Source organism: Plectrocnemia conspersa, unplaced genomic scaffold, assembly GCF_051122295.1.
Source record: "Plectrocnemia conspersa isolate PC_06_02 unplaced genomic scaffold, ASM5112229v1 ptg000006l, whole genome shotgun sequence".
In the NCBI taxonomy this organism is placed as follows: Eukaryota; Metazoa; Arthropoda; class Insecta; order Trichoptera; family Polycentropodidae; genus Plectrocnemia; species Plectrocnemia conspersa.
This window is the reverse complement of record NW_028277170.1, coordinates 7,479,791-7,505,233: the sequence shown is the minus strand read 5'-3', so window position 1 is coordinate 7,505,233 and position 25,443 is coordinate 7,479,791. Positions and strand designations below refer to the sequence as shown.

Here is a 25,443-nt window from a genome sequence, read left to right as displayed (position 1 = left end):
GAAAGTGTTTCTAAAAAGTTTACCTAACCCAGCAACAATTATACGTAGCCACGGTACGCTTATTGTATTTATGGCCTGAAGCCTGTAAATTTAATTACAATTAGTTTGAAGCTTGCTTCCACTGGAAACTAGACTGTTGTTTTTATTTTATTCGTCAGGCACGCAAAGCTCATATCATACATAAAAGGCGAATAAAACGTTATTTAGTCCGCCACTACTGATATTTTTTCACTTTTTAGTTTGTCGCTTTTCATATGAATGCACTTTCACGTTACGTTGACGTTAACGTTATACGACCTCTATGCTTCAAAGTTACAAAGGTGATTGGATAAAGCATAAAAAACTGAAACGTTAATAAAGGTATCCAATATGTTTCATAGAAAGGAGCGTGAATAAAATTCATTCGAATTTTAAATACCTTTCATAATATATTTTAGTATTAAAAATATATAATTTTGCATAATTGAGAAATATGTATTTTTAATGACATGAATTGTTTTAGCTCCTCGTATCTATTGCTAAATATCCTTGCAACGCAGTTGTGCGCGCAGTATACTGGCGCTAGACCCTAGTGTTTCTCATTTATCGATGTTTTCCATACCTTGAGTCGTGTAACAACAAAAGCTTTCAGACCTTTTGGTCCAACGACTATACGTATACGACAAAAGATCTAGTCAACTAAAGCTCCAGCCAACAAGTTCATGACATATGGTCCAACGTTATATTATCTAAATAAATCTATGAAACGAGGGACAAAAAGCGACAAAAATATGCATATTGTTTTTTTATGTATAACTAAATACAAGTAAGCCAAATAAATCAAATCCAATCGCAAAGTATAAAGTTTATCGAGTGTCAAATTTTAAAAATTAAAAAAAACATCGTAATAATGCCTTAACTTTAGTTTGCACGAATTATTCATTAAAAAAAAATAATATGATAATTTTATTATGATATCTAAAATATGTAATACATGTTTAATTTACGTCATTTTTCATCACATAATATTTTCTTTCATATTTTGCAAAAAATGAGAACATTTGATTTATAACACATTCACATCAAAACATTGACCTTTTTAATAAGCAAATCCTTGTCAAAAGCTCGATAATATAACCATTATTAAGTGAATAATATTCCTTGCAGTAAATCCTTGAGTAATTTATAAAACTTACAACGTCAAACAATGTTAAATGTTAATTGGAAATTTGTCACCTCATTCACTACCCAACTCTAAATGCGACTGTGTGGTAAGCGTATTTAAACCATTACTTGCTTGCGGTTGGTAACTATTTGAAAATATTCCTTTAAATTTATTTTTAATGAAATATCTCGAAAGACGAAAAAATTATCATTTTGCTGCAGAGCGTGAGCGAATTGCCCTAGGACAGAAGTCGGAAAACTTTTGGACCTAAAGGAGTCAAATATGAGTAGTTCTTAAAGCTATAAATATATTTTTATATAGAAATTTAAAGCATGCTACAATTATTTATACATTAAGTAAAAAATATTTCTCACATAAAACTAATGTGAATATATTAAAAAAAAAAAATTTTATAAAAATTAAAAAGGTATATATATTTTACAGAATATGAAACAAACACAATTAACACGCATTCTTTAAAACTTTAAAAAATATGCACACTTACTGTATTTTTGGTATGTAACTTGTAGTTATTAATTTCAGACACGTCTCATCGGTGATTTGGTTTTTTAAAATGCTCTTTATATGGTTTATCAATGAAAATATTTTTTTACATACGTAAGAATAGCTAAGTTAATTATTTAACTGAAAGGCTATTCAAAATATTAAAATCATAAAATCTACCATTTCATGATCTTTTAGAGCGTTCTGTAGAGAAATAATATTGCATTTTACTCAGAAAAAGACAATTTTAACAGTTCTATAATTTACTATTTCAATAAATAGCGCTAGTTCTACAAATTTTTAAGATTTTACACTTTGTTTTTGTTTTTGAAATCCCAAAAAAGATTTTTAAATGCATTTTAAAAATTAACATTATTGAAAGATTGCATCCAGTAATTAACTAAAGAGCTTAATTTTCTATAGTTCTCCAACTGTTATCTTTTTTGTATCACCAATAGCACACATGCCTGCAAATGAGCTGTTTTTTTTGAGAAGTGTCTTTCTAATTTGATTTATACCAAAATAAATTAATAATAAAAATTAATTCAATCATAATCAATTGCACAGGTATAAATTCAATACTCCATTATTATGAGAAAAATTTTAATTTTTGTATAAAAAAAATAAAGCAGATTTATGAATTATTTTTTATTTAAAACTTAAGTGGAAATACAGTTGTTTTAGCAAAATATTGTATCACTTTAAAGTAATAAATTTTAATTGTTGTCACGAAATTTATTATATAATATATTTTTTGTATTAAAGTATACATTATTTTCTTATTTCTACAAATACATTTGAATAGAATATATTTCAATACAAATATTATTCATAACCCCAATTAAAATGGGTAAATATTATCCGACGTTTATTATATATTTTTATTTATTTTCAACTTCATTGATCTCGCTACTAACAGGGTAGATAAACAAGCAAATTAATCCATTACATATTTGTTTTTACACAAGCAAATATATAAATCGGCCTCGTTAGCGTCAATAACATTTCACAGAATTTCATTTCCAATCATGCACAGACATAGAATTAGCGCTCTAGGCCAAATATCTAGCCTATCTGAAAATACGTATAGTCGTTCAAAAAGCTGCTGAACTTTTACGGTATGGCACCTATAGACGAACATATTAAGATATGGCGTATTATTTGGATCAATTCAGATAATTTAGTAAATAAATTAAAGCTCGCTGCACGGCAAAATAAGCAACCAAAAGTTTGATAAAATCTCTTGCTGCGCGACTAATTTTATTTTAGTAAAAATATCTAGCATCTAAAATAAACAATATTTATGATAAAATATTACATTATTTTCTGTTTATTTTATAAATAACGTTTATTATTTTCAAAACCTAATACATTAATTTCTCCAAAAATTAGAAATTTTATTTATTTTAAAACTAATAATTTGCATAGTCATACGACTTGATGCAGCAATTAGTGATGATCGTGCTTTCCATTGCACATTGTAGATCAGTGAACGCCAAGACTTACAATTTTTACACACATACATTCGCGCATGCAAGTCATATAAATCGCGTGAAAATACGATTGTGTGTTATTTTTGTTTCTATCAGCGCTGCAATAACAGTTGTTATCGGGAAATTGCATATTTCAGCGTCGATAACAATTTTACATGTATGATATATTATTGTCATTTGAATTTCAAGATAATATTTAATTCTTTCATTTGAAATATAAATATATATATCTCACACAATTTTCTTACATGCAAAATTCTCTGGCTATTCTATTTCACAAAACCCATTTAAAGATTAAGTAGGCAATGAGAGCGGTACATTGAAATGGGACATAACACTCCGAAAATATTTTTTCACAATGTAAGTTTTATGACAGTAATGGCACAGTAACTGGTTGTCAATCCAGCGTGCGTGTGTTTTGGATAAAAAGTGAAAGCTCTGGCGTTTACTAGATGAAACATTTTTCATAATACGTTACGTTACGTAAGAGTTTTTTTGTTAGTCCTTTTTATTAGTCTTATAGTAAAAATAATAGAAAACAATTTTATAGAGAAGGGTGGTTTTGTGATATTAAAATAATAAAGAGAGCCTCTGCAATAGTAATTTACCTTTTACTATTTAATTACCGAAATACTTTTTTGTTATATTTATATACAGCATCTTACATTTAAAATTACATATTCAACAGAGACATCATATTTAAATTCAGTTTATTTTTCTTGACAATTTAATAGTGTGATTAAAATAACTAATAAAAATTTAAATTATATTTGTATATTTGGTTTATTTTACAAATAACTGAACATTTATCAAAACTTCAATAGGAGGGGTGCAAATTCAGTCTTTTCCGTGTAATTCAGTGTAATTGCAAAAACAACAATACTAAATACGTTTTAGATTATCAATGAATGGAATTTACATTATCAAAACATAATATTCACGCGTTAGTGAAGCGTATGTGTCTAGAACCAGTCGATGCCTCATTAATACTATTGTCGAACTGTTATCATTAGTTCATCACCCTCGTTATTGTTCACTCGACTTTGACCCCTCGTTATAGTTATATGAGTAAACCAAACACGGATCGTATTTGTTTGACATATACCGACAGTGCAATCATCATTTCAAAGCAATCGTGTTTATCCAACTATTAAAAATATTTGTTAGAAATTTCAATGAAAATTGAGTACTAGAAATATTATATATATATATTATAAATAATATGAAACTAGAAACGATTACGTTCAATAACTCTAATGAAGTATATCTTCTAGCAATTTAATTATTTAATATAAAAAATAAATAATCGCAAAACCGGTATTTAAATAATTTATTGATTTAAGATTAAATGTCTTTCATTATTTTTAGCCTTTTCGATACATATGTATAAAAGATTTCTTATTTACCCTATGATAAATATCATAATATTGGTGATTATTATCATTGGATACCAACTCTTTCAAGACGCGACGATTTTACTAATTTGTGCGAGGATAAATAAAGTAGTCTCATGGTAACCTACTGTGGATATATTTTTGGCGAAGCGTAGAAAAGAGAAACTCAACTTAATATAAAAAAAATATCTATAAACATAAATAAATATATAGCTTTAACATATTTGCCTTCTTGAGTAGCTAAGAGTCGTGTTTCTTTTGCCTTATATCCTCATTATTTCAGTTATATAAATTGCCACAAAAACCAAGGTTGATATTAGTCGAGAGTTGATGGAGGACATTAGAACTAATTTTATTCTCAGACATTCAAATTAGGTACGATTTATATAAAAGCCTGTTAAACTTTTATATTGCCATTTACCATTACGCGAAACATACTTATTCATCTAAAAATAAATCAACTTTTCGACAACTGTGAAGTGAGCATGAAATATGTTTTTAAGTGAAAATCAATACACAAAGTGTTATGAATCTAAGAAGAGAATAAAACAATGATATTTTTTCGACATTAACCTTTCGAAACACTTCGTAACTTCCACGGTAACGGGATTTAACTAAACCCTTTATGCCTTGAAAGAAAAAAATCTCAATACAAGGGCAAAATAAAAAGTGGAATTTCTGACTCGCGCCGCTTCTTATACCCACCTACGCAATGTATTTATATTCTCGTATGTATGTATACATTTGATTTATTACTACTATAGGGTTTTTTTAATAAGATTTATAAATTTAATAATATACACAGTCGATAATAACTTAACCGTTAAAAAATAATTTTAATATATGTTTTTTTTTTTATTCAAAATAATGTGTAAATATTATTTTTGTCTAACTATTACCTGTTTTGTTGTCAGATGAATATCAAAATATATACCTATTAATAGTAGAGTGAATTATGAACAAGGATTATGCATACTTATTTAATAAAAATTGCTCTTACGTTTCCATGTGTGCATGGTGGAAAAATTACGGAAGTACTTTAAAGGGCGCTTCAAAAATAGGATGGCTTTGAGCTCATTAAATAATATAACATCTGTGTGTATACAATCGTACGCTTATATATTATATGCTTTAAGTAAAAGCATTGAATAAACGTAAAATCGAGTAACTGTGACTTGAAACGAAAAATGGTTATTTAATTTAGATGAAAATTGCAGCGCACTTTACTTAAACAATGCTTGAATATTCCATTACGTATAAAATTTAGACGCAGGGTAATATTTGATTTATTGTTTTTATTATTATTATTATTTATTTATTTTATTAATTTATGTAGCTTAATAGCTCATCTTTACATCTAACAAATTTAGTAAACATATATAAAAATATATAAAAAAAACATAACAGAAAGAAAAAATAAAAATATACAATAATAAAGACTTAATATTATAATTTATTTCTATATGTACGAAGGTGTTTTTTTATTCCATTTATGAAACCCGTTATATTTTTGCTGTTTCGGATTTCTCTTGGAAGACTATTATACAAATCAAAACCTCCACACATAATTCCCCTAGCCGTACTCGTTTTCTTATACTTAATTATCTTTAAATTTTCTCTATTTCTAGTATTATATTTATGTACATCTTTATTTCTTATTAAATACTTATTAAAATATTCTGGTAAGATAATATTTTCTAACTTATATATAAATACTAAAACATTCATACTCAATATTTCTTGAACATTCAACCATTCTAATCTATCAATCATACTTTTACAATTAGTTAATCTATTTTTATTTAAGATTACTCTCATTGCCCTATTTTGTTATTTTTGCAACATTTGTTTATCTAATTTATTTAACATATTTAATAGTGTTGCACAATAATTGAAATAGGGCAATATTACACTATTGTAAATTTTTTTTTGTATTTATACTTAATATATTTCTTAATCTAGATAAAAAAACCTATTTTTCTACTAATTTTTTTTAATATGTAATTACAATGTTCTTTAAAATTTAATTTTGTATCAACAATTACTCCTAAATATTTTATATTATCCACTATTTCTATACTAGAGGTATTTATTACTATTTTGCTACTATTATCTAACACATTTTTATAATTAATAAACATACATTTAGTTTTATTCTCATTTAATTTAAGTACATTATTCTTTAACCATATTTCTAATATACTTAATTCATTATTTAAATTATTTACAATTTCTTTAATGTTATCACCTATGCAATACATTAATGTGTCATCCGCAAATAGATGAATTTTACATTTTTTCACATTATTAACTATATCATTAATATACAAAACAAATAACAATGGTCCCAATTTAGACCCTTGTGGTACTCCATAAGACACTAATTTCTCTTCAGAATATACATTATTTATTTTAACTTTTGTTTTCTTTTATGTAAGTAATTATTAAACCATCTTAAAACTATATCGCTTATACCTATACTCTCCAATTTCTTTAACATTATTTTTCTGTCTATTGTTTCGAAGGCTCTCTTGAAATCCAAGAAAACTGCTCCAATGATATTGTTTGTATCCCTAGCCAACAGCCAATCATTTATCACTACTTGTAATGCAGTTTCAGTGGACTGCTTTTCTCTGAATCCCGATTGTTGTTCACATATTATGTTTTGAGAAGTAATAAATTCCTTTAATTGTTTTATTACTACTTCTTCAATTATTTTTTCTATATACGGTAGCATGTTAATTGGTCTCATTTCTTCAATTTTTTTACTATTTTTTATTTCAGGTATAGGTACAATAGTAGCAATCTTAAAATTTTCAGGCATTTCTCCTAAGGAGAGTGCTTTATTTATTAAATAATTTAATTTAGTTTCTATTATTTCCCATGTTTCTTTAATTATATTTATATCTAGTTCATCAGTACTAGTTCCTTTTTTAAATTTACATATTATGTTATGAATATCATCTAATGATATTGATTTAAATTTACTAAATTTTACAATTATTGCTTTATTATTATATTGTACTAAATTACTAATCCTTGGTATTAAATTCACAATTTCTTCTATGCTCTCAATGTAATATGTATTCATTTTTTCTGCTATTATATAAGGATCTTGATATATATTTTTATTAATTTCCATTTTTATTATGTCGTTTTTCCTAATATTATGTAATAATAAATTTTGTTTGTAAGACTATAACAATTATTTATTCATTTGTTGCAAACGCAATGCAAAAAACATTACAAAAAAAATACAATCAATAACTACTAAGCAGTGAGACATTAGACTTAAATCAATGTATGAAAGTCAATGATATATATTTAATTTAATAATAGTTGACCCTTTCCTATTTAATTTGAATTATTCATAACGATAATAATCCCTGAAAATAGGAAAAGCTAATCTGTGATGATCGATCGGAATTATAATTATAAAATAATTGCAAATTTCAATCTCCCAGATACGATAGAAATTAAAAAACACCAGGGTCCATTTTTGTCATATCATTATTAGTCGATCATACTAGTGCTAATAACATTAACGTATATTATTATATAAATTAAAATAATATTGCTTACTTTATTTTTTAACAATATTATTTTAAAATAAAAACACAACGGCACAACTTATTTCGAAGAATTAACAACAAATTCAATATTACTGAAAAACTGACTTCTATTTTCACTAAAATGCAAATTTTTTCATAAATTTGTATAAAGCAAAAAAAGCAACATTAGCAATATCTTGCTTATTTACCAACCATCACATGTTTAATAAAATCACTGAAGGTTGGATGAAGGTAAGATTACCTAAGCTAGTGGATGATGATTATTAAAGATCAATTATTGTAATTTTATCAAATGCATTCTACATCAAACAAAGGTGAAAATAAAAAATATTGTCACTAAAAATTTTTTTTTTTAAATATAAATAATTAAATCACTATTAATTTCAAATTTATGAACTTTCTGCAAAGCAGCTACTGAGACACTGTACTTTACTGCAGTAAAGTGATGAGCTTAAAAGTAAAACCTGCACTTGAATTTTAAAAGAGTGGAAAATTTTATTATTAACAAATTAGAACGTACAGCTTTTTTAAAGTATTTGAGACCAGTCTTTATTTATAATTTAATTTAATTATATATTCGGATTTTCACGTTTGTAAATTTTGCTGAAAGAGATTTAGTCAATTTAGACTTGGGTGGTCCAATTGTTAAATGGAAGGGTGGTTTAATTACCGAACCTTACAGTTAGCTTATAAATAATATAAACAACAGTAATCCCAGGTTGAAATTCTGCGGAACTACAAATTGTTTTGCTTAGGTAACCTTGAATCTATACATTTATAAATAAAGAGTATCCGAAAGTATTGCCGCTGTCAATTACTCGTTTATTAAATGCTTACGAAAGTGTAATTGCTACTTGACTTACTTGCGCACCCTACTCTAAAGATCACCGTACCCAATTACTAAATAAAATTATTGGAAAATCCGAGATCACGAACTTTGTCTAATTATTTTTTTAAATCCATATAGTTAATATCCACATAAGCTCCCGTATTAATATATTTAGTAACAATAATAATGCTTGTAAATGACAGTGATCGTAAAAATATCTATGGATTATATAATTTAATCTGCATATAGTATAGTGCATAGTAGTTTTCCGTTCACCTACTACATACATATATTATATATAAACAAACCGTGGCATACACATTCATATCGCGTCACACATTTCAGAGCGAGCCTTTTCTTGATAACGACTCGCCTCGTTAAAAATTCACGAAAAAGTTGACACAACTTAGTATGGCTCGTGCGTAGCACGGGGGAGAAAAAATGAAAAAAAAGAAGCAGGTCAACATTCGTGTAAACGGAGACTTGTGAACAATAAGAAATTCAAACAAAAGGAAAAATCCCCCAAGGGGGAAGACCTTTATTTTTTTCGCAGTTCATTTTTGCGAGACCTCGGGTGTGCCGTTTGGTGATATTTTAAAGCAGTGTGTATGCAAATGTTATGGGCGCTGTTGTCACTACCCGGCAATTGATGACACTATCTTCAGGCTAGTTCTCCATTGCAAATAAATAAATTTAGTTTGACAGTGAAACTACTGTTTTTATTTTATTATGATTCTTGAGTTTATTCTGACTTTTTATTGATTTTAAATAAACCATATTTTTCATAACACATTTAATATTTATTTTTGACTCAGTTAAATTACATATATTATCATATGCGTTGTTTATTATGGATAATACAATTTTCTCTTTAGCTTTGATATATAAATTTAAATCAAAATATTAATTTAATAATTAATTGCACAAAATCAATACTCTAATTAATTAGATATATTACATCTACGTGATAAATTATTTTATTTAATTTGTTAGTTATTATATAGTGTACATATCACACTACTCTAAGTTATTATTAAATTGCCTAAACAAACTTATTAACTACTGTGCAACCATCGACTTTATATTATGCAAAATATAAATTATTTTCAGGATAAACATTGCTGACGTCAGCTACGATAAATAAGCAACGTTGGGCTTTGGAATAAGGCCAGAATTTGAACAACCGAACCAATACACATCCCAAAACAAGGCTCAACACTAGTACAGAGTACATTCGAGATATGCACAACAATGGCTCGGAATTAATGCCACCTACGTATTTTTCCATCCTAAAAAACACAACGTGTACAAAATACCTATATATATTTTTTTGCTGCTATACTTACGTATATAGCATAAAAAGAGCGAAAGTCATACTTTTGGCGAGTACAATAAATAATACGTGTCTTTTGAGAGTTTTCAACGTTAAGGCAAAAAAAGTACAATTTTTTTTTAATATAAGGAATAATTTTTATGGGATTTTATTGATTTTTTTTTGCAAATATCTATTGTGGGAATATTGTGTTTATTAATCGCATATAAATTTATAATTAAAATTCCGATCCATCATCACAAATTATGTTTACCTATATCATCGTAATCTCACGGATAAATATTGTGATAATTATTTAAAGTCGAACTAAGTCATGCATATTAGGTATTTAATTATTTTTAATAATGAGCTACTTCAGCTCATAAAAAAAATATTGTATTGAATCAAATTAAAAATATTGAAAGATACTTTAAATTTATTATTTTTATATATAAATATTTTTATTAATCTTAATTAAGGACGATATAGCGTAGTCCGTAACGTCTCAGACTAGTAACTCTGAGGCCACGGGTTCAAGCCCCGACAGCGGCACTCAAATTTTTATTAATAAAAATTATTAAAAAAAATCGGTCCCAGCTGCTGTGACATCTATTGATTATAAGTTGTATAGCACATCATATTTTTTAATTAATAATATAGATTTTTATTTTTTATTTATTTTATTTTTTCGATTAAATTAAGACCATCGTGGCCTAACAGGTTACCCCAATGCGCCACGATGGTCGAAAGCAAATTATAAATTTATAAAACATAAAAAACGTATATATATAAATAAATATAACAATACTTAAACTTAACAAAAAAAATTATAAAATATTAAAATTAAAAGATATAAACCGGATCAGATCCTCGTAGCTAACATTAAATAAATCAATTTTCAATGCCAGCGTATTAAGGAGCCGTATGGCCACAGCTATAGGCGAGTCGGCAAGTGCGGATGTCCTAGCCCTAACTGCCATCAAAAGAGGTCTCGACCGTGATTCTCGAAAATGTTCCGGAACCCAAAACTGGAATTCCTCGAGAATAGCTGGATTGTCGACAGCACCTTTTAGTAGTTTGAAAAAATGCTTAGCGACATACAGCTTTCTGCGAGAATTCAGCGAATCATATCCCAACGCTCCTAAAAGAAAGGCGCTGGGATATAAGAACGGATAATAACCAAATGTCCTTTCGTAAAGGTATCTTAAATACCTTTTTTGAATTTTTTCTACTAAAAGGGAATATTTGGCTATTCGAGGATTCCAAATTATAGATCCCGATTCAAGAATGCTACGAACTAAGGTGTCATAGAGGATGCGAATAACTGACGGATCGTCAAAGTGAAAGGCATTCCTCATAACAAAGCCGAGCATCTTGGAAGATTTATCACATACGTCGTGTATGTGTAGAGAGAACCTCCATTTGCCCTCGAAAGTGATTCCGAGATCTTTAATGGAAGTTTCTCTAGTCAAAATGTTACCACCGAGATGGTAGAAATAAGCTGATGGCGAACGGGATCGAGAAAATGACACAGTATGGCACTTTCCGACACTAAAGGGCAAACGGTTAACGGAAGCCCATCTCCACAGAGAGTCTAAATCACTTTGTAGAAAGAAGGAGTCCGCAACAGATCGAATGCATTTATATAATTTTAAATCATCTGCGTACAGAAGAAAACTTGAATTTTTAATTGCTGTATTTATGTCATTAATAAATAACACAAAAAGCAGAGGTCCCAAATTGGATCCTTGAGGAATAGATGTAACCTATGCTGAGACTTTCAGTCTGGTGGTTAATACTTACTTGTAAGTATTATGTCTGATTGATTAACTCAATTTGTAAAACATCAGGTTACAACGGAAGATTTAATAAAAATAAAATAAAATATTACAATGCTATTTTTATTATTGTAAAAATAAACTAAAACTTATACTAAATTTATTTTAATATATCACACATTACAATAGTCACCAATGGTTAAGTGAGCGTGCAATAATAGCTGCACAAAACGTGGATGTAAATCTTATTAACATCATCATTCAACATGTTTTACCAGGCGAAACATATACTCATAAATCAGTAGATACTGTTATAAATCAAGATAAAGCAATAGATTATCCAATTGAATTCTTGAATTGATAATCCATTCCTATTCAAACGATTGCAATTTACAATTAAACTGACTTTTGCAATTACAATTAACAAATCACAAGGTTAATTAAAGCAAGTATGTCGATTGAATTTGGAGAATCCATGTTATTCTCATGGTCAATTATACGTTGCATGCTCATGTGTAGGAAAATCAAGCGATTTGTTTGTATATGCGCTAAATGGAATTACTAAAAACATCCTATATCTTGAAGGTAAATAATTCATTATTATAAATTTATTTAATTCGAATAAATTAATATTGTATTAATATTTTACATTTTATTGTTTTCATAAAATATTCAGGTGATGCTAAAGCTGAAGATTAAGAAACAGAAAAAAATATACATATATTCATATTTTAACAATAGCAAAGCATTGTCTAAAATATGATATTTTATATCAATTAAAATATTGCATATTCTATATCAATAAGAAGTAGATATTAATTAGTGTATTTATATAAGTACAACTTAATTGAGCAAAATATTAAATAATTATACAAATGCAGAAACAATTTTTTTATTTAAATGCACATATTTTTTTTTAAATTACTTCCTGGTAAATAATACAGCACCCTATTTATAATAAAATTAAAACTAATCATTTTTGTCTTAACTTTTTTGTTTTTCTAATATGATGCAAAATGTGCATTGTGCTCTCTGAGTTTCCTAAAGTAACTACATGCAAATCTCACTTTCATAACTCTACTATAAATGCACATAATGCAATTAGAAATTCGTGCTCAAAGTTTTAATAAACTTGAGCTCAAACAAGTTGTTTTAAATAGACATCCGTTATATGTTGTTTAATAATATTTGTTGTGTATTTAATTTTACTTGAAAACATTAATTAAATTTCACTTCAAAACATACTACGAAACAATTTCGATATACACTGCTAATAATAATACCGACAAATTAGGTTTTGCCATAATATAACCTTATATTTTTAATTTAAAATAAAATAAAATTATAATCTCAGAAAAATAATCCAAAATAAATTGTACTATATATCATATATCGTGAACCATTATCGCAAATATTTTAAATTAAGATACTTAATAATATTTATATAATAAGATATTAATATTTTTTAATAAATATGAGGTGTTAAAACTTAATGCATTATTTTATTTTAATATAAGAAAATATTCTTGTTTATTGCTACAGAATACATTATTATTAAAAACATTTTGCAATGTTAACCATATAATAATTAATAGCATATTTATTTATTGTTACAGAACACATTCACTATATCAAACGTATGATTGGTGCAGATCATGTTGGATTAGGTGCTGATTATGATGGCGTTAACAGGTAATTTAAGTTAATAATTTTAAGTAATTGGTATAAAATAGATATGGTAATAATACCGTAATATATTTTTTTAATTTGTTTCTGTAGTATTACCGATACCAAAATCTTAAGACCATATTCTACACTAAATTTTCTAATATTTCGTATGAAATAACATAGTCGTTTTTCATTTTTTTAGGGTTCCGAGAGGTCTCGAAGACGTTTCAAAGTATCCAGAATTGTTTGCCGAACTACTTCGCAGCGGCCAATGGAGTGTGCAAGAACTGAAAAATTTGGCTGGACTTAACCTACTGAGGGTCATGCAAAGGGCTGAAAAGGTATGTCTGAATAACGCTCTATATATAAACAGATATTTAGAATAATTGAAAATCAACCCTAAATATGAATTAAATTGACCATTTAATGATTTTAAAATATACTATATAAGATTCCAATATCCAATTTTCAATTTTAACTAAGCAAGCACCGTATAAAAATATAAACACCATTCTTTAGTTTCTTAATCTTTAAATTCAGATTCAGGTTAATTTTGGGGACTATGCTACTTATGGTATAATTTTTAACTACAAAGCAATAATATATGTTTCTTTGCATTTCATAAGCATTATTTTTGTATTTATTTAATATGTAATAATCAAATAATTAATTTTAATACCAGTTTATTTTAATTAAAGTTTTAACAGTAGACACAAAATTGCATGCTACATAAATTTCTAAAAGAAATATTGTCAAATACGGCTAATAAAAACATGTGTAAAGTGATAGGTGATTCTTTAAATATCCGTTAAACGTTAAAGATGGTTTAAATAAATGCAATTGATAAATTATGATATCAATAATAAACTGCAGAAATTGAACCAGATCCTACATAAATTATCCATCAGTTGGCCGAGACACTTAACCAGTCCGGTTCAACAGTGCATAGACACATTAAGAAAAGGGTTTGGAGACAATGTGTATGGGTTCAAAAAACAATTTGCCACGTATCCGCATATCCCTAATTATTTAGATTTTTTGATAATTTTTTAAGGTAAAACATCTAAGAAAACTGTGCAAATTTTAAGACGTTTTTATATAACATCTTTATATTAAAAAATTAAATTGCACAAAGAAATTTTTCATTGGTTCATTCATAATACAATATAAACATTGATAAAAATGAACCTACCAATCTCACCTTTTCACGATCATTTGATAAGCGGAGAGGAGAAATGGGTATTGTATAATAACAATTATCGTAAGTCTGTGGTTCTTCAAGAGGCAAGTAGCAAAACCTACCTCGATGCCTCGAAACTGTAAAAAAAATGGTGAAATTGCAAAAGAATAGTGCATTGCAAAACTATTTAATCATGCTAAGCAATTACAGTAAGTTTCTATTGTAATCAGCTGAGTCGTTTGTACGAGAAAAATTAAAAAAAGGCATTCACTTGCCAATAGAAGTCGAATAAATCTATAACACTTCAATGCGTGTGGCAAAATTGACTATCGACATAATCAAGGAACTTGGCTTAAAAGTTTTTTCTCATCTAATTTATTCTGCAGACCTTGCTTCTTCCGACTATAACTTATTTTGATCAATGCAATACTATCTAGACGCAAAAATTTTAAAATGCATTTTTCACTAATGGAATATAAAAATGAATTAAGAGATGCAAGTATGTAATATCTTTAGAAGAATATTTTATATCATTAACATAAAAATAAACAGTGTTTTTTTCAATATAAAAACGACGTTCATTTCGAGATTATCTAATATTTAAATATTATTTTAGATAACACAATTTACAATTTAGTAGATATACTATTTTGATTAACAATCAAATTATGTAGCTCGATTAATATGTTAATAAAATTACAAATCTTTGGTATGATCGTAATTAAGTCTCAAGAGACCGGGACAAAATTTTACAACCGACAATTTTGGTCTGAATAATTGTTAAAACCCCTTGCAACAGGTGAAGCGATTCAGGCAATTTATCAAACGAACGACTATCGTTCTTAATATTTATGTTTTAATTACGCGTAGCTACATGGAGATTTTTGAGAATGTCTATCATAAAACGAAACAACTTTTCAAGACTACATTTGTATTTAATAAATCGAGGCAAGTTCAGATGATTATATTATATTATACTAATAATATGTGTATATATGTATACACACAAACACAAATGTATACATATTTATTCTAGTAAAAAGTACGTTATTTGTATATACTTTGAAAAAAAATTTATAAGTGAAACTATTTTAAAATCAAAGGAACTTAATTTCAAAATTATCTTAAATATTAAAAAACTATTAAAACCCTGTTTTCAGGATTTTCAAACCCCGCAATTTGCATATGAATAATGTGAAAATTAAAATATATTTACATATACGACATATGATTGAACGCTCATTATCCTAGCATAGCCATCCATAATGCAGATGGTAAATGGGATTAGTTCAACAGATGACCGGGCAAAGCTCCTCTAAAGCCTACTCGCCCATTCGACTCAAATGCTCATCGATTTTCCATCAGTCCACGCCTTCGCACTCGCCATGAACACTATAAAAACGTCGATTAGTCCTAACGAGCAAAATATAATATTTTAATACTATAAACAACTGGGTTAGCGAAGCTTTTTTTATAAATATACAGGATATATATGTATATTTATATATCGCATATACAGAATAATTACATTCTTTTAAATATATTAAAAAACCTTTTTATGCTCTTTATGGTTAAATGAAGGTACTTGGTTTCGGTAGTTGTATGGTAGATTTTAATAATGAATTAGAAATGTTGCAATGCGAACGACAACGGGTTAACTTTCAACAGTGAACATTAGAAATCAGGAGAACACCTAGATCATCAATAATCATTGATAACCGCAGCATAAAAACCCAACCCTTAGTAGTTATAAACAATATATTTAATCTATCATCGAATAGTATTGCTAAGCGTATCAACATTTTTTTTAACCAGCTTTTACTAAAGAAGTGAATTTTAAGTGGTAAGATCAGACTCATATGCATTTAAGTATTTTCGAAGGATCAATATAAAATATATGACAATTAGTCACAATTACTAAAAATAAAACCAAACACACGAAAAATTAAAAACCGTCAAATTTTGACAAATAATGAATGGCAGTGTTAAAAAATTCTTCAATACATTTGTCAAATGTATTGGATTGTGTTGACATGATTACTCTATCTTTCTTTAGTTTCTTAGATATTTGCCTCAATTGCTTTTCTGTATATGTATTGTTTAATATGGTTGTCAGTTATAACTTTGTATCGTCCAGAACACTTTTCACTTCAATCACAGTTATTACGTTTGTGTACAAACATAGTGTAAAGTTCTTATAAATGATTACAAAAATAATCGGTTAAAGCTTTTGGGGAATTTTCCTCTGTAGAATAAAAATCTTTCAATGCCTCCTACAATTTTAATAACAGCCCAACAGCTGGAAGTAGTAGCCATCGACTTCCGTATTGGAACAGTTTAATAATATATATATGATCTCAATACTGGCAAAAGTTTTTAAGATGTATATATCGATACCAACTTTATTTTTTTAAGGACCATTGAATTATCAGTAATTGAGATAACATCGGCGGCGGTGGAAGCTGTATTGTGGAGAATATTAGCAAAGCAACCTTTTATGTCAAAATTTTATGTATTAAAAAAACTCTTTCTCTCTCTTTAAAATTTGTTTTATTAGCACTGAAAGCAGCAAGATATTATAGTGATTTATTCAAACCTGCAAATCAGGACCACTTAGGAAAAATCAGGTCCGAGTGCCAATTGTTATTACTTGACATCTAAAATATATATTATTTAAAGACACAATTTGCACACTTGTACGTTTTCTTGTATAAACAAAAAATATAAACCATTTCATATTTTTTTCACTGTGACCCATGAAGAATTGTAAAAAGTCATAAACTAATAGATAAAAGAACGGAGATCCGGTACTCAGAAACTCAGACTCTGCAATAAAACAATTTATACTTCTTGGTCGGTCTACATCATATAATAATTGCACACGAAACAAACAAAGATGACAACTTTTACGATTTGTTATTTTTCTCTAAATATTTATTTTATTTATACAAAAATTATTAATGTATCGATTGATCGATGAAAATTTTCGATTTTTTTTATTTTATAAAAAATGATCAGGGCCCCAAAGAAGCCGGTCCTCTTTGCTTACTTACTGTATTATTCTATATCGATCTAATTTTAAAACCCCAACAACCTGCTGCTACACGTTTAATTTTTACATATATTTTTTTACGTCTAAATTTCCAATTACAAATTAGCAAAAAAAAAATACTAGAATTTTTTTTGTACATTTTTTTACATTTAAATCACGAAATTAAAAACAATTCTAGGAAAGGTAAATTATTTTCTATAAGTCTTTTTATTTTATCTAAAAAATAGTTTTATTTTTTTTATATTAAAATTTAATTTTTAACCTAATAATCTTACGAATCCAGATTAAAATCGAAATTAATATCTCTTTACCACTTTGCGTTTCTAAACTACGTTTTCCATAATTCTATTTAAGTCCTAAGAAGTAGGTAAAAATGAACCGATACAATTAATTTTTAGAAACTACGTAAAAGAGACTACACCTAATTTTTTGCATCTAACGAAATGTATAGAAATACTATTTATTTACTCGAATATTACGACCAATTATTTAAATGTACCCTGTACCCCCCTCGCTAGTCTTGGATTTAATACATTACATCGTAATAGAAGCAGATATTACATTCGGAAATATATCTAGTTTTAATAATTTCCCTTTCAAGCCCTTTGATCCGATAAAATATTGTATAATCAATGAACATCTTTTCGGCTTAACGATTACTGGAAACCGTTGAAATTCCATTTAAGGGGCTTTCTCTTCTTTGGATTTAATTTGTTCTATGGAGTGTGGAGCTAAAATGTGTTTTAATATAGCAGTAGCCTTCTGATATTCTCGTTATTTAGTAATGACATAAATACAGCAGCACAAATTCCAGTTTTTTCTTGTACGCTAATATTTAAAATTGTTCAGATGCATTTCACCTGAACAAGTGATTGAGATTCTCTATAAAAATTCTATGCCGTTAATTGACGTAATATGTCATTTTACTGGTACGTTTTTTTCTATGGAAATATTTGCTAAAAATCTTGGAATCACTTTAGATCAAATCAATATGTTCAAGATGTCTGCAAAAAATCGATTATATTTGTACCGCAAAAATTTTGAAAATATAGACAAATATAATTAGTCTGTAATTATAATTGCTATTGTGGTCTTTGCATTGATGTATTTAAATAAAAAAAAATCTAAAAGCTTTAATTAACTGTTTTTTTATTTAAATAAATTTATTGTTACTCTTAAAGTTCAAAAGCCTGTTAAATCGCCTTTGCACGAGAAAGCCAATATACTTTACAATAGTATAAGTAAATTATGTGTATTTAGTTATCTTATCTTCACACAACTTTCCACCCGGCCTAGCTATTAAAAGATTGTTTTTAATGTTATTTTTTTCAAACATTTTGGTGCGTACCTTTTTATTAAACACAGCTTTTCTATTAATTGAATTGAAAAATACCATACATCTTCTATCATCTTGTATATATTTTTTATGACATATATGCAATTGAATAAGTATAGCTATTACAATTAAATAAGCAAAAAGATTTTCATATATATTATAAATTTTTATTTTAACTGTATTATAAGCAAGCGGTGTCTATCACAACTGCTTTGCATATTATTCCTAAATTTTAATTTAACCAAATCAAGATCGACTAGCTAAACAAGTAGGGTGTATTTTTTAGAAATATAGAACTTAAATATTAAATAAATTACATACAAATCGTGGTAATGGCCATGTTATTTGCTTTATTGGAAAGATAATTTGATCCCATTAGTGTTTAAATGTGATTTCGAGCATATGGGCGCCGCGGCTGACTCGAATAAAGCGCAATCTGGAAGTCCAATTTTCGACCACTTTGGCAATAACGCGGTTAATGTTGGCTCGTCTCTGGTTTATCAACGTAGATTAGCAACTTCACATATCTTTACAGAAAATAAACCAAAAGTGTTAAATGACACGTTCTTGGATACCAATTCACAAGTCCATTTTTTTTCTTACAATGGGGATTCTATTTTTTTTATTCTAATCACACTATCAGCATCAATTTATTTATTATTGTACAACTAATGTAAAAAGAGTAAAAATTGTAAAAGTATGTATAAAAAAATAAGTTTATTACGTTTAAGCGTAAAAGGGAAACGATCATAAATACATCGGCGCTTGAACTTTAATCCAGAAAGTCTAATAGTAGCAATCAAATTCTACGAGTTTGCTAATGATGCGCTTAGATTTTTTTCATTTATATACAAGGTTTTTAACAAAAAAAATAGTTTTAAATAAGCATCATTTTACTTTACATTTGTATTATTGTATAGAAAGAAGAAGCAAGAGAGAGAGGGGGGGTAGGGAACGGTTTGTAGCGCTATATAAATAAGCAATGGCCAAGTAGTACAGCATCAAGCACCGGGTCTGATTTAGCAATCCACGCACGGGTCGAGTCCGGGTCGGAAGCGGGAGGAGGCAGTACCTTATCTGGAAGGTGGCCGGTAGGTAGGTTCGACGGTTTGGGGGGTTGATGAATTTTGGAAAGAACAATTACCGACGGGGGTTCGGTCGGCTGCTAAAGCCCACTGTTTAACTTCTTTGCGGATCGACGCAGCACACGGCTTATTTAACTCAAATCGATATTAATATTAACTAGCCTGTTGGCTTAACCAATGACGGTTATTTTAAGCTTTAAATAAATATATTCATTTTAATAAAATTATTTTTTTTATAATTAAAAAATATTTAGTAAACGCAAAATAAATTTTTTCAGTCTGTTTGGTCGTACTTTTTATAGTATATTCCAATTTTCAAAAAAAAAATGAGCTTAAAAGTGAACCATTTATACAAAATTACATGTTATGTAAGCTTCTTGAAAATCAGTAACTACGGCGTAGGTGATTCATAAGTTATTCGCTAAATGCTTAAAAAAATCGTCATCCACCATATTCTCAAGACCTTGCTCCTTCCGATTACCATTTATTTCGATCGATGCAACACTTCCTGGACTAAAAAAAATCAAAATGCAAAATTAATCGAATTGTTTTGAATCAAATACTACAACATTTTACACTATATATAATTTAAAAAATAACCAAGAGGTAAGAGAATGTTATATATTTTTTGTTTTATTATTAAACGACATTAATTTTAGGATTACATTCTACAAGATTTTCTACACGTATGTATTATACATAAGCATATAAAAGCCGAGATTAATTATCGTAATATATTTACAGATACGCTTCGTGAAGCATGTTAATCTATACAATTTTTTCAAGAAAATAAAAAAGCAGGTTATAAGCCCAACATTAAAACAATGTAAAGCGTGCCAATTATTCTTTAATGTTTTATCTAACTAGCTTGATATATAATTCGAATAGAGAAGCAGTAAAATACACAAAAATAATATTATATAGTGTTTTCCGAAAAAATGATCGGCAATATAATTTACCCAATTATAAAAATAGTCAAAATTGTAATCCATAAGCTTTTTATGATACATAAGCGATATATTTTTATTTTATCTTATTGCAACTTATATCGTTATTTATTTATTCTCTTGAATTGATTACTTACGTATCCCCTTGTTACATTTTATTTTTGTTCCTCTTGACTTTGTACAGCTCAGCTTACTTAGTCGAATTCCACATTACGCAAACCTTTGATTAATCGATTAAAGTCTTACAAAGTGCTTGTTGTGTGCTTTGCATAATGTAATGGCTTACGGCGTAATCGCTAAAGTTAAATTAATTAATAAATAAATACTGATGAGAAAATCAATTATTCGCTATTTTCAAAATGAATCACAATGATGACAAAATACAAATATACCAATTGTTTTACTGATATATGTATATACACCCATACCTCGCTATACGGCCGCTCTTTATACGGTCTTTCGCTATAACGGCCCTCTTCAATTAAGGCACGTTTTCGATTAACGGCCTAAAATGTAAAAACTTTTTTTCGATGTCGATTTTTTAAAAAAATTAAAAATAGATTTAATTTGCATAATTTTAAAATGAAAGGTGAAGCAGCTAGCGCCGATGAGGCCGCATCTAAGGAATATCCCAACATTTTAAATGGAATTATTGAAAGAGGTGGTTATAAACCTGAACAAGTGTTTAACGTAGACGAAACAGGGCTTTATTGGAAGTACATTTCAAAGTACATTTCAAAAACCGAAAAATCTGCGCCTGGGTATAAGGTGTCTAAAGAACGATTAACTTTGCTACTTGGTGCAAATACCGCAGGTGATTTTAAGCTAAAACCACTTTTAATATATTTGTCCGAAAATCCAAGGCCTCTTAAAGGACTAAATAAAAATCAATTACCCGTCATATGGAGATCCAACAAGAAAGCTTGGATGACTAAAGCTACTTTAGAGGATTGGTTCCAAAATCACTTTTGCACAGAAGTGAAAAAATATTTGCGAGACAATAACTTAAGCATCAAGGCTTTGCTAATTTTGGATAATGCACCAGGGCATCCTACTAATTTATCCGAACTATCTGAAGATGTCATGATTGAGTACCTTCCGAAAAATACAACAGCTCTGATCCAACCAATGAATCAGGGTGCAATAGCCACTTTTAAGGCATATTACCTACGCCAAACTTTTCGACAACTTATAAGGGAAACCGATGGTAAATCTTCAATTAAAACATTTTGGAAAAACTATAACGTCAAGGACGCTGTTGACAGCATCAGTTATTCATGGAAGGAATTATAACAACAATGAACCATGTTTGGAAAAAAATATGGCCAGAATGTGTAAAAAGTACTGATGTAGAAGTTAATTGCCTTCCTGAAATTAGGCAAAACATTTTGGATCTAGCACATGATCTCGGCTTTGAAGGTTTGAACGAACGTGATGTGCTTGGTCTACTTGAAGCTGATAGGGAACCCCTTTCATATAAGGAACTCATTCAGTTGCAAGCAGAACCGGCATTTGATGAAGATACAGAGCCTGTTGTATCCAAACAGCTAACATCGAAAAAATTGTCAAAAGCTTTTTCCTATTTCGAACAAGGAATAAACATCTTCCTTGAAAACGATCCTGACGTCGAACGTAGCGCTAAAGTTTCTCGAAGAATTAACTCAGCCATTAGCTGTTATTAATCACTGAAGAACGAAAGAGACAAAAAGGCAAGACAAACAACGTTGGACAATTTTTTTAAGCCAGGCCCATCCTTACCAGCGAAAAATGAGAACGACAGTGATCTGCAGGTTACCATTTCTTCATCGTCTTCAGATTAAAGCCATTTTAAAAAAAATTATGTACTTATGTATTCATACACATATTTTATGTAACATGAAGTTGTTTCATTTTTGTTTATGGATTATTTTTGGTTTTTGGAGTCTGTTATTATTTTATGTACAAATGTATGTACTTGTCATGTATGTATTTATGATTTAAATGAAATAAAAAGATAAAATGCATTTTAAATGATAAACCATGTTACATATTTAACAAATTTGGAACTGATCCCATTGAAAATGTATGAATTTGTATTAGAATAATTGATTCGTTATACGGCGGCTATATTATATATAGCGGCCAAGTTTCGTGGAACGTATCTAGGCCGTAAAGCGAGGTATGGGTGTATATATCTTAACGTATGCAGTACATAGGATTTATAAATACCTGTGTTTCTGATACCGATATATCATTATCGATTTATCTTAGATTAAATGGAATAATAAAATATAGCAGTATTTAAAATTTAATTTACAGTCACACATGTTTGCCTTTGGTAAACTTAATTAAAAGCTAAATTAAATTAAATCAAACATGTTTCGGAATCGTCTGTCGATGCAACGTTCTATGAGGCGACAAGCAATTATGGAGAACTGTAGTAGAATAGGAGGGCAAATCAATACTGGTTCGGAGAATAGGTTAAATTATTTCGGTGGCTGGTTAGAATTAATTACAGACTTGTTTGGGGTTTAACAGATTATTGCTAGCGTATAATTGCGAGTTTGACGCCATAGTCGTCCGTGACCGTGGCAATTTCGTCAGAATATATTAGGGCTGGCAAGTTCGTTTGACGTTGTTGATGACGGTAACTAGATAGACAGATATATAAAGAGAAATATGACAGAACCTAGTTAGTTTACCAATGTATTTATATTAGGGTTTATGGACCAATATTAATTTTAAAATAATTATTACTCGAATTGTATAGGATATAAAATTAATGTATGACTAAACTAATGAACAATAAAATAAATATAAATATGTAAATAAAATAATAGTGCGTTACAGATAACTATAAATTATTCTAACCTTATCAATAGTATGGATTTTATAATATTAATTATGTATTACATATTAAGTAAATATTTTATAAAAAAAATCATTTTCTTAATAAAAGTATATCGATAAGCTAAAACAGCATCAAGTTTGCTGGCTCTAAAACTTTTTTTTGCCGAGTTTGCTTAATATTTTACACTATTTTATTGCTTTTGACGTGAATTTTTTACTTCTGAGAAGGATAATTGTTTTTTGCGCTCTCTTATTAGGCAAAATTTGGTTTATATGTGCTTTATTTGATTCTCACTCGTATTATTGTTATAAGAAGTCATAATATAAACGCTTGATAATCGAGCGTTTTTATTGCTTTTGCGCTGGACTGGAAGTTCATTATATGGCAACACTGAGCAGCAAAGAAAACCCGAATAATTATCAGATAAATATTATGGTTAAATAGTTTCAATAATTTTTGTGACTTTAACAGTTGAAAGATTTCCCACTGTTTTTACGAATAAACCTATTTATTCTTAGACAAGTTGTACTGGCCTTTTTATTTTATTTTACCAATTTTGGGTAGAAAGTGGTTTAAATGATGAAACCAATAATATTTTAGATCTAATTACATATATAAATAAATATTTGTTGTATACAGTATTAACGTTTTTTTATGTTATTAACAGGTGAGAGACGATTTGAGAACAGCTGGAGCTGAACCAGAAGAACACCCAGATTCACCAGATGACAACGGCGGATGTACAAGCAATGCTTTCTATACTGAAGTACGCTAAATATGTTAGAAACGTATGAGGTTTAAACTAAATTATTTTATTCACGGTCTTGGGATACTCAGAAAAAAATAATATTTGAAATATCTATACAAAATATTGTTATTAAAAAAAGTAGATACATACAAATGTTAAACCATATTTTCTGGGTATTCTTAAAATATAATATATGTGGTTATAAAAATGTTTCAAAGATAAAAGGTAGTAATTTTGAATGTATATTTAAAAAATATTCAGTGTCAAATCTTTTTTGTAAACATATAAATGTTGTATTACGTAAGCTATATACTTAGTGTTAAAAATATTTGTTTAATGAAAATCTAGGTTATTGTTGTGTTTTTGTGTTTTCTATCTATCTACATTCAAAGTTTCCACCTTTTTTACGAAACACTATTTGTGTATGCATTATAAACAAGGTATTTATTATAATAAAGTATTATATATTTAAAAATTCAAACTAGTTATAAGCTTCAGAATTTCTCTCGTATTTTCTATGACGTTTCATATTTAAATTTATATAAAAAATGTGTCTTCTACATTTTCAACG

At 28.1% G+C, this 25,443-nt stretch overlaps 1 protein-coding gene across 1 annotated transcript in view; it reads left to right on the top strand.

Moving 5' to 3' along the window:
• LOC148234141 (dipeptidase 1-like) overlaps positions 1-25,131 on the top strand; it is a 172,353-nt gene extending 147,222 nt beyond the window's left edge. The window contains exons 9-11 of the mRNA XM_088187289.1: positions 13,643-13,718; positions 13,897-14,035; positions 24,792-25,131. Of these exons, the coding sequence (XP_088043415.1) occupies positions 13,643-13,718; positions 13,897-14,035; positions 24,792-24,899 (323 nt within the window). The 3' untranslated portion in view covers positions 24,900-25,131. The remainder of the gene's footprint in view (positions 1-13,642; positions 13,719-13,896; positions 14,036-24,791) is intronic.
• Positions 25,132-25,443: the final 312 nt, after the last annotated feature.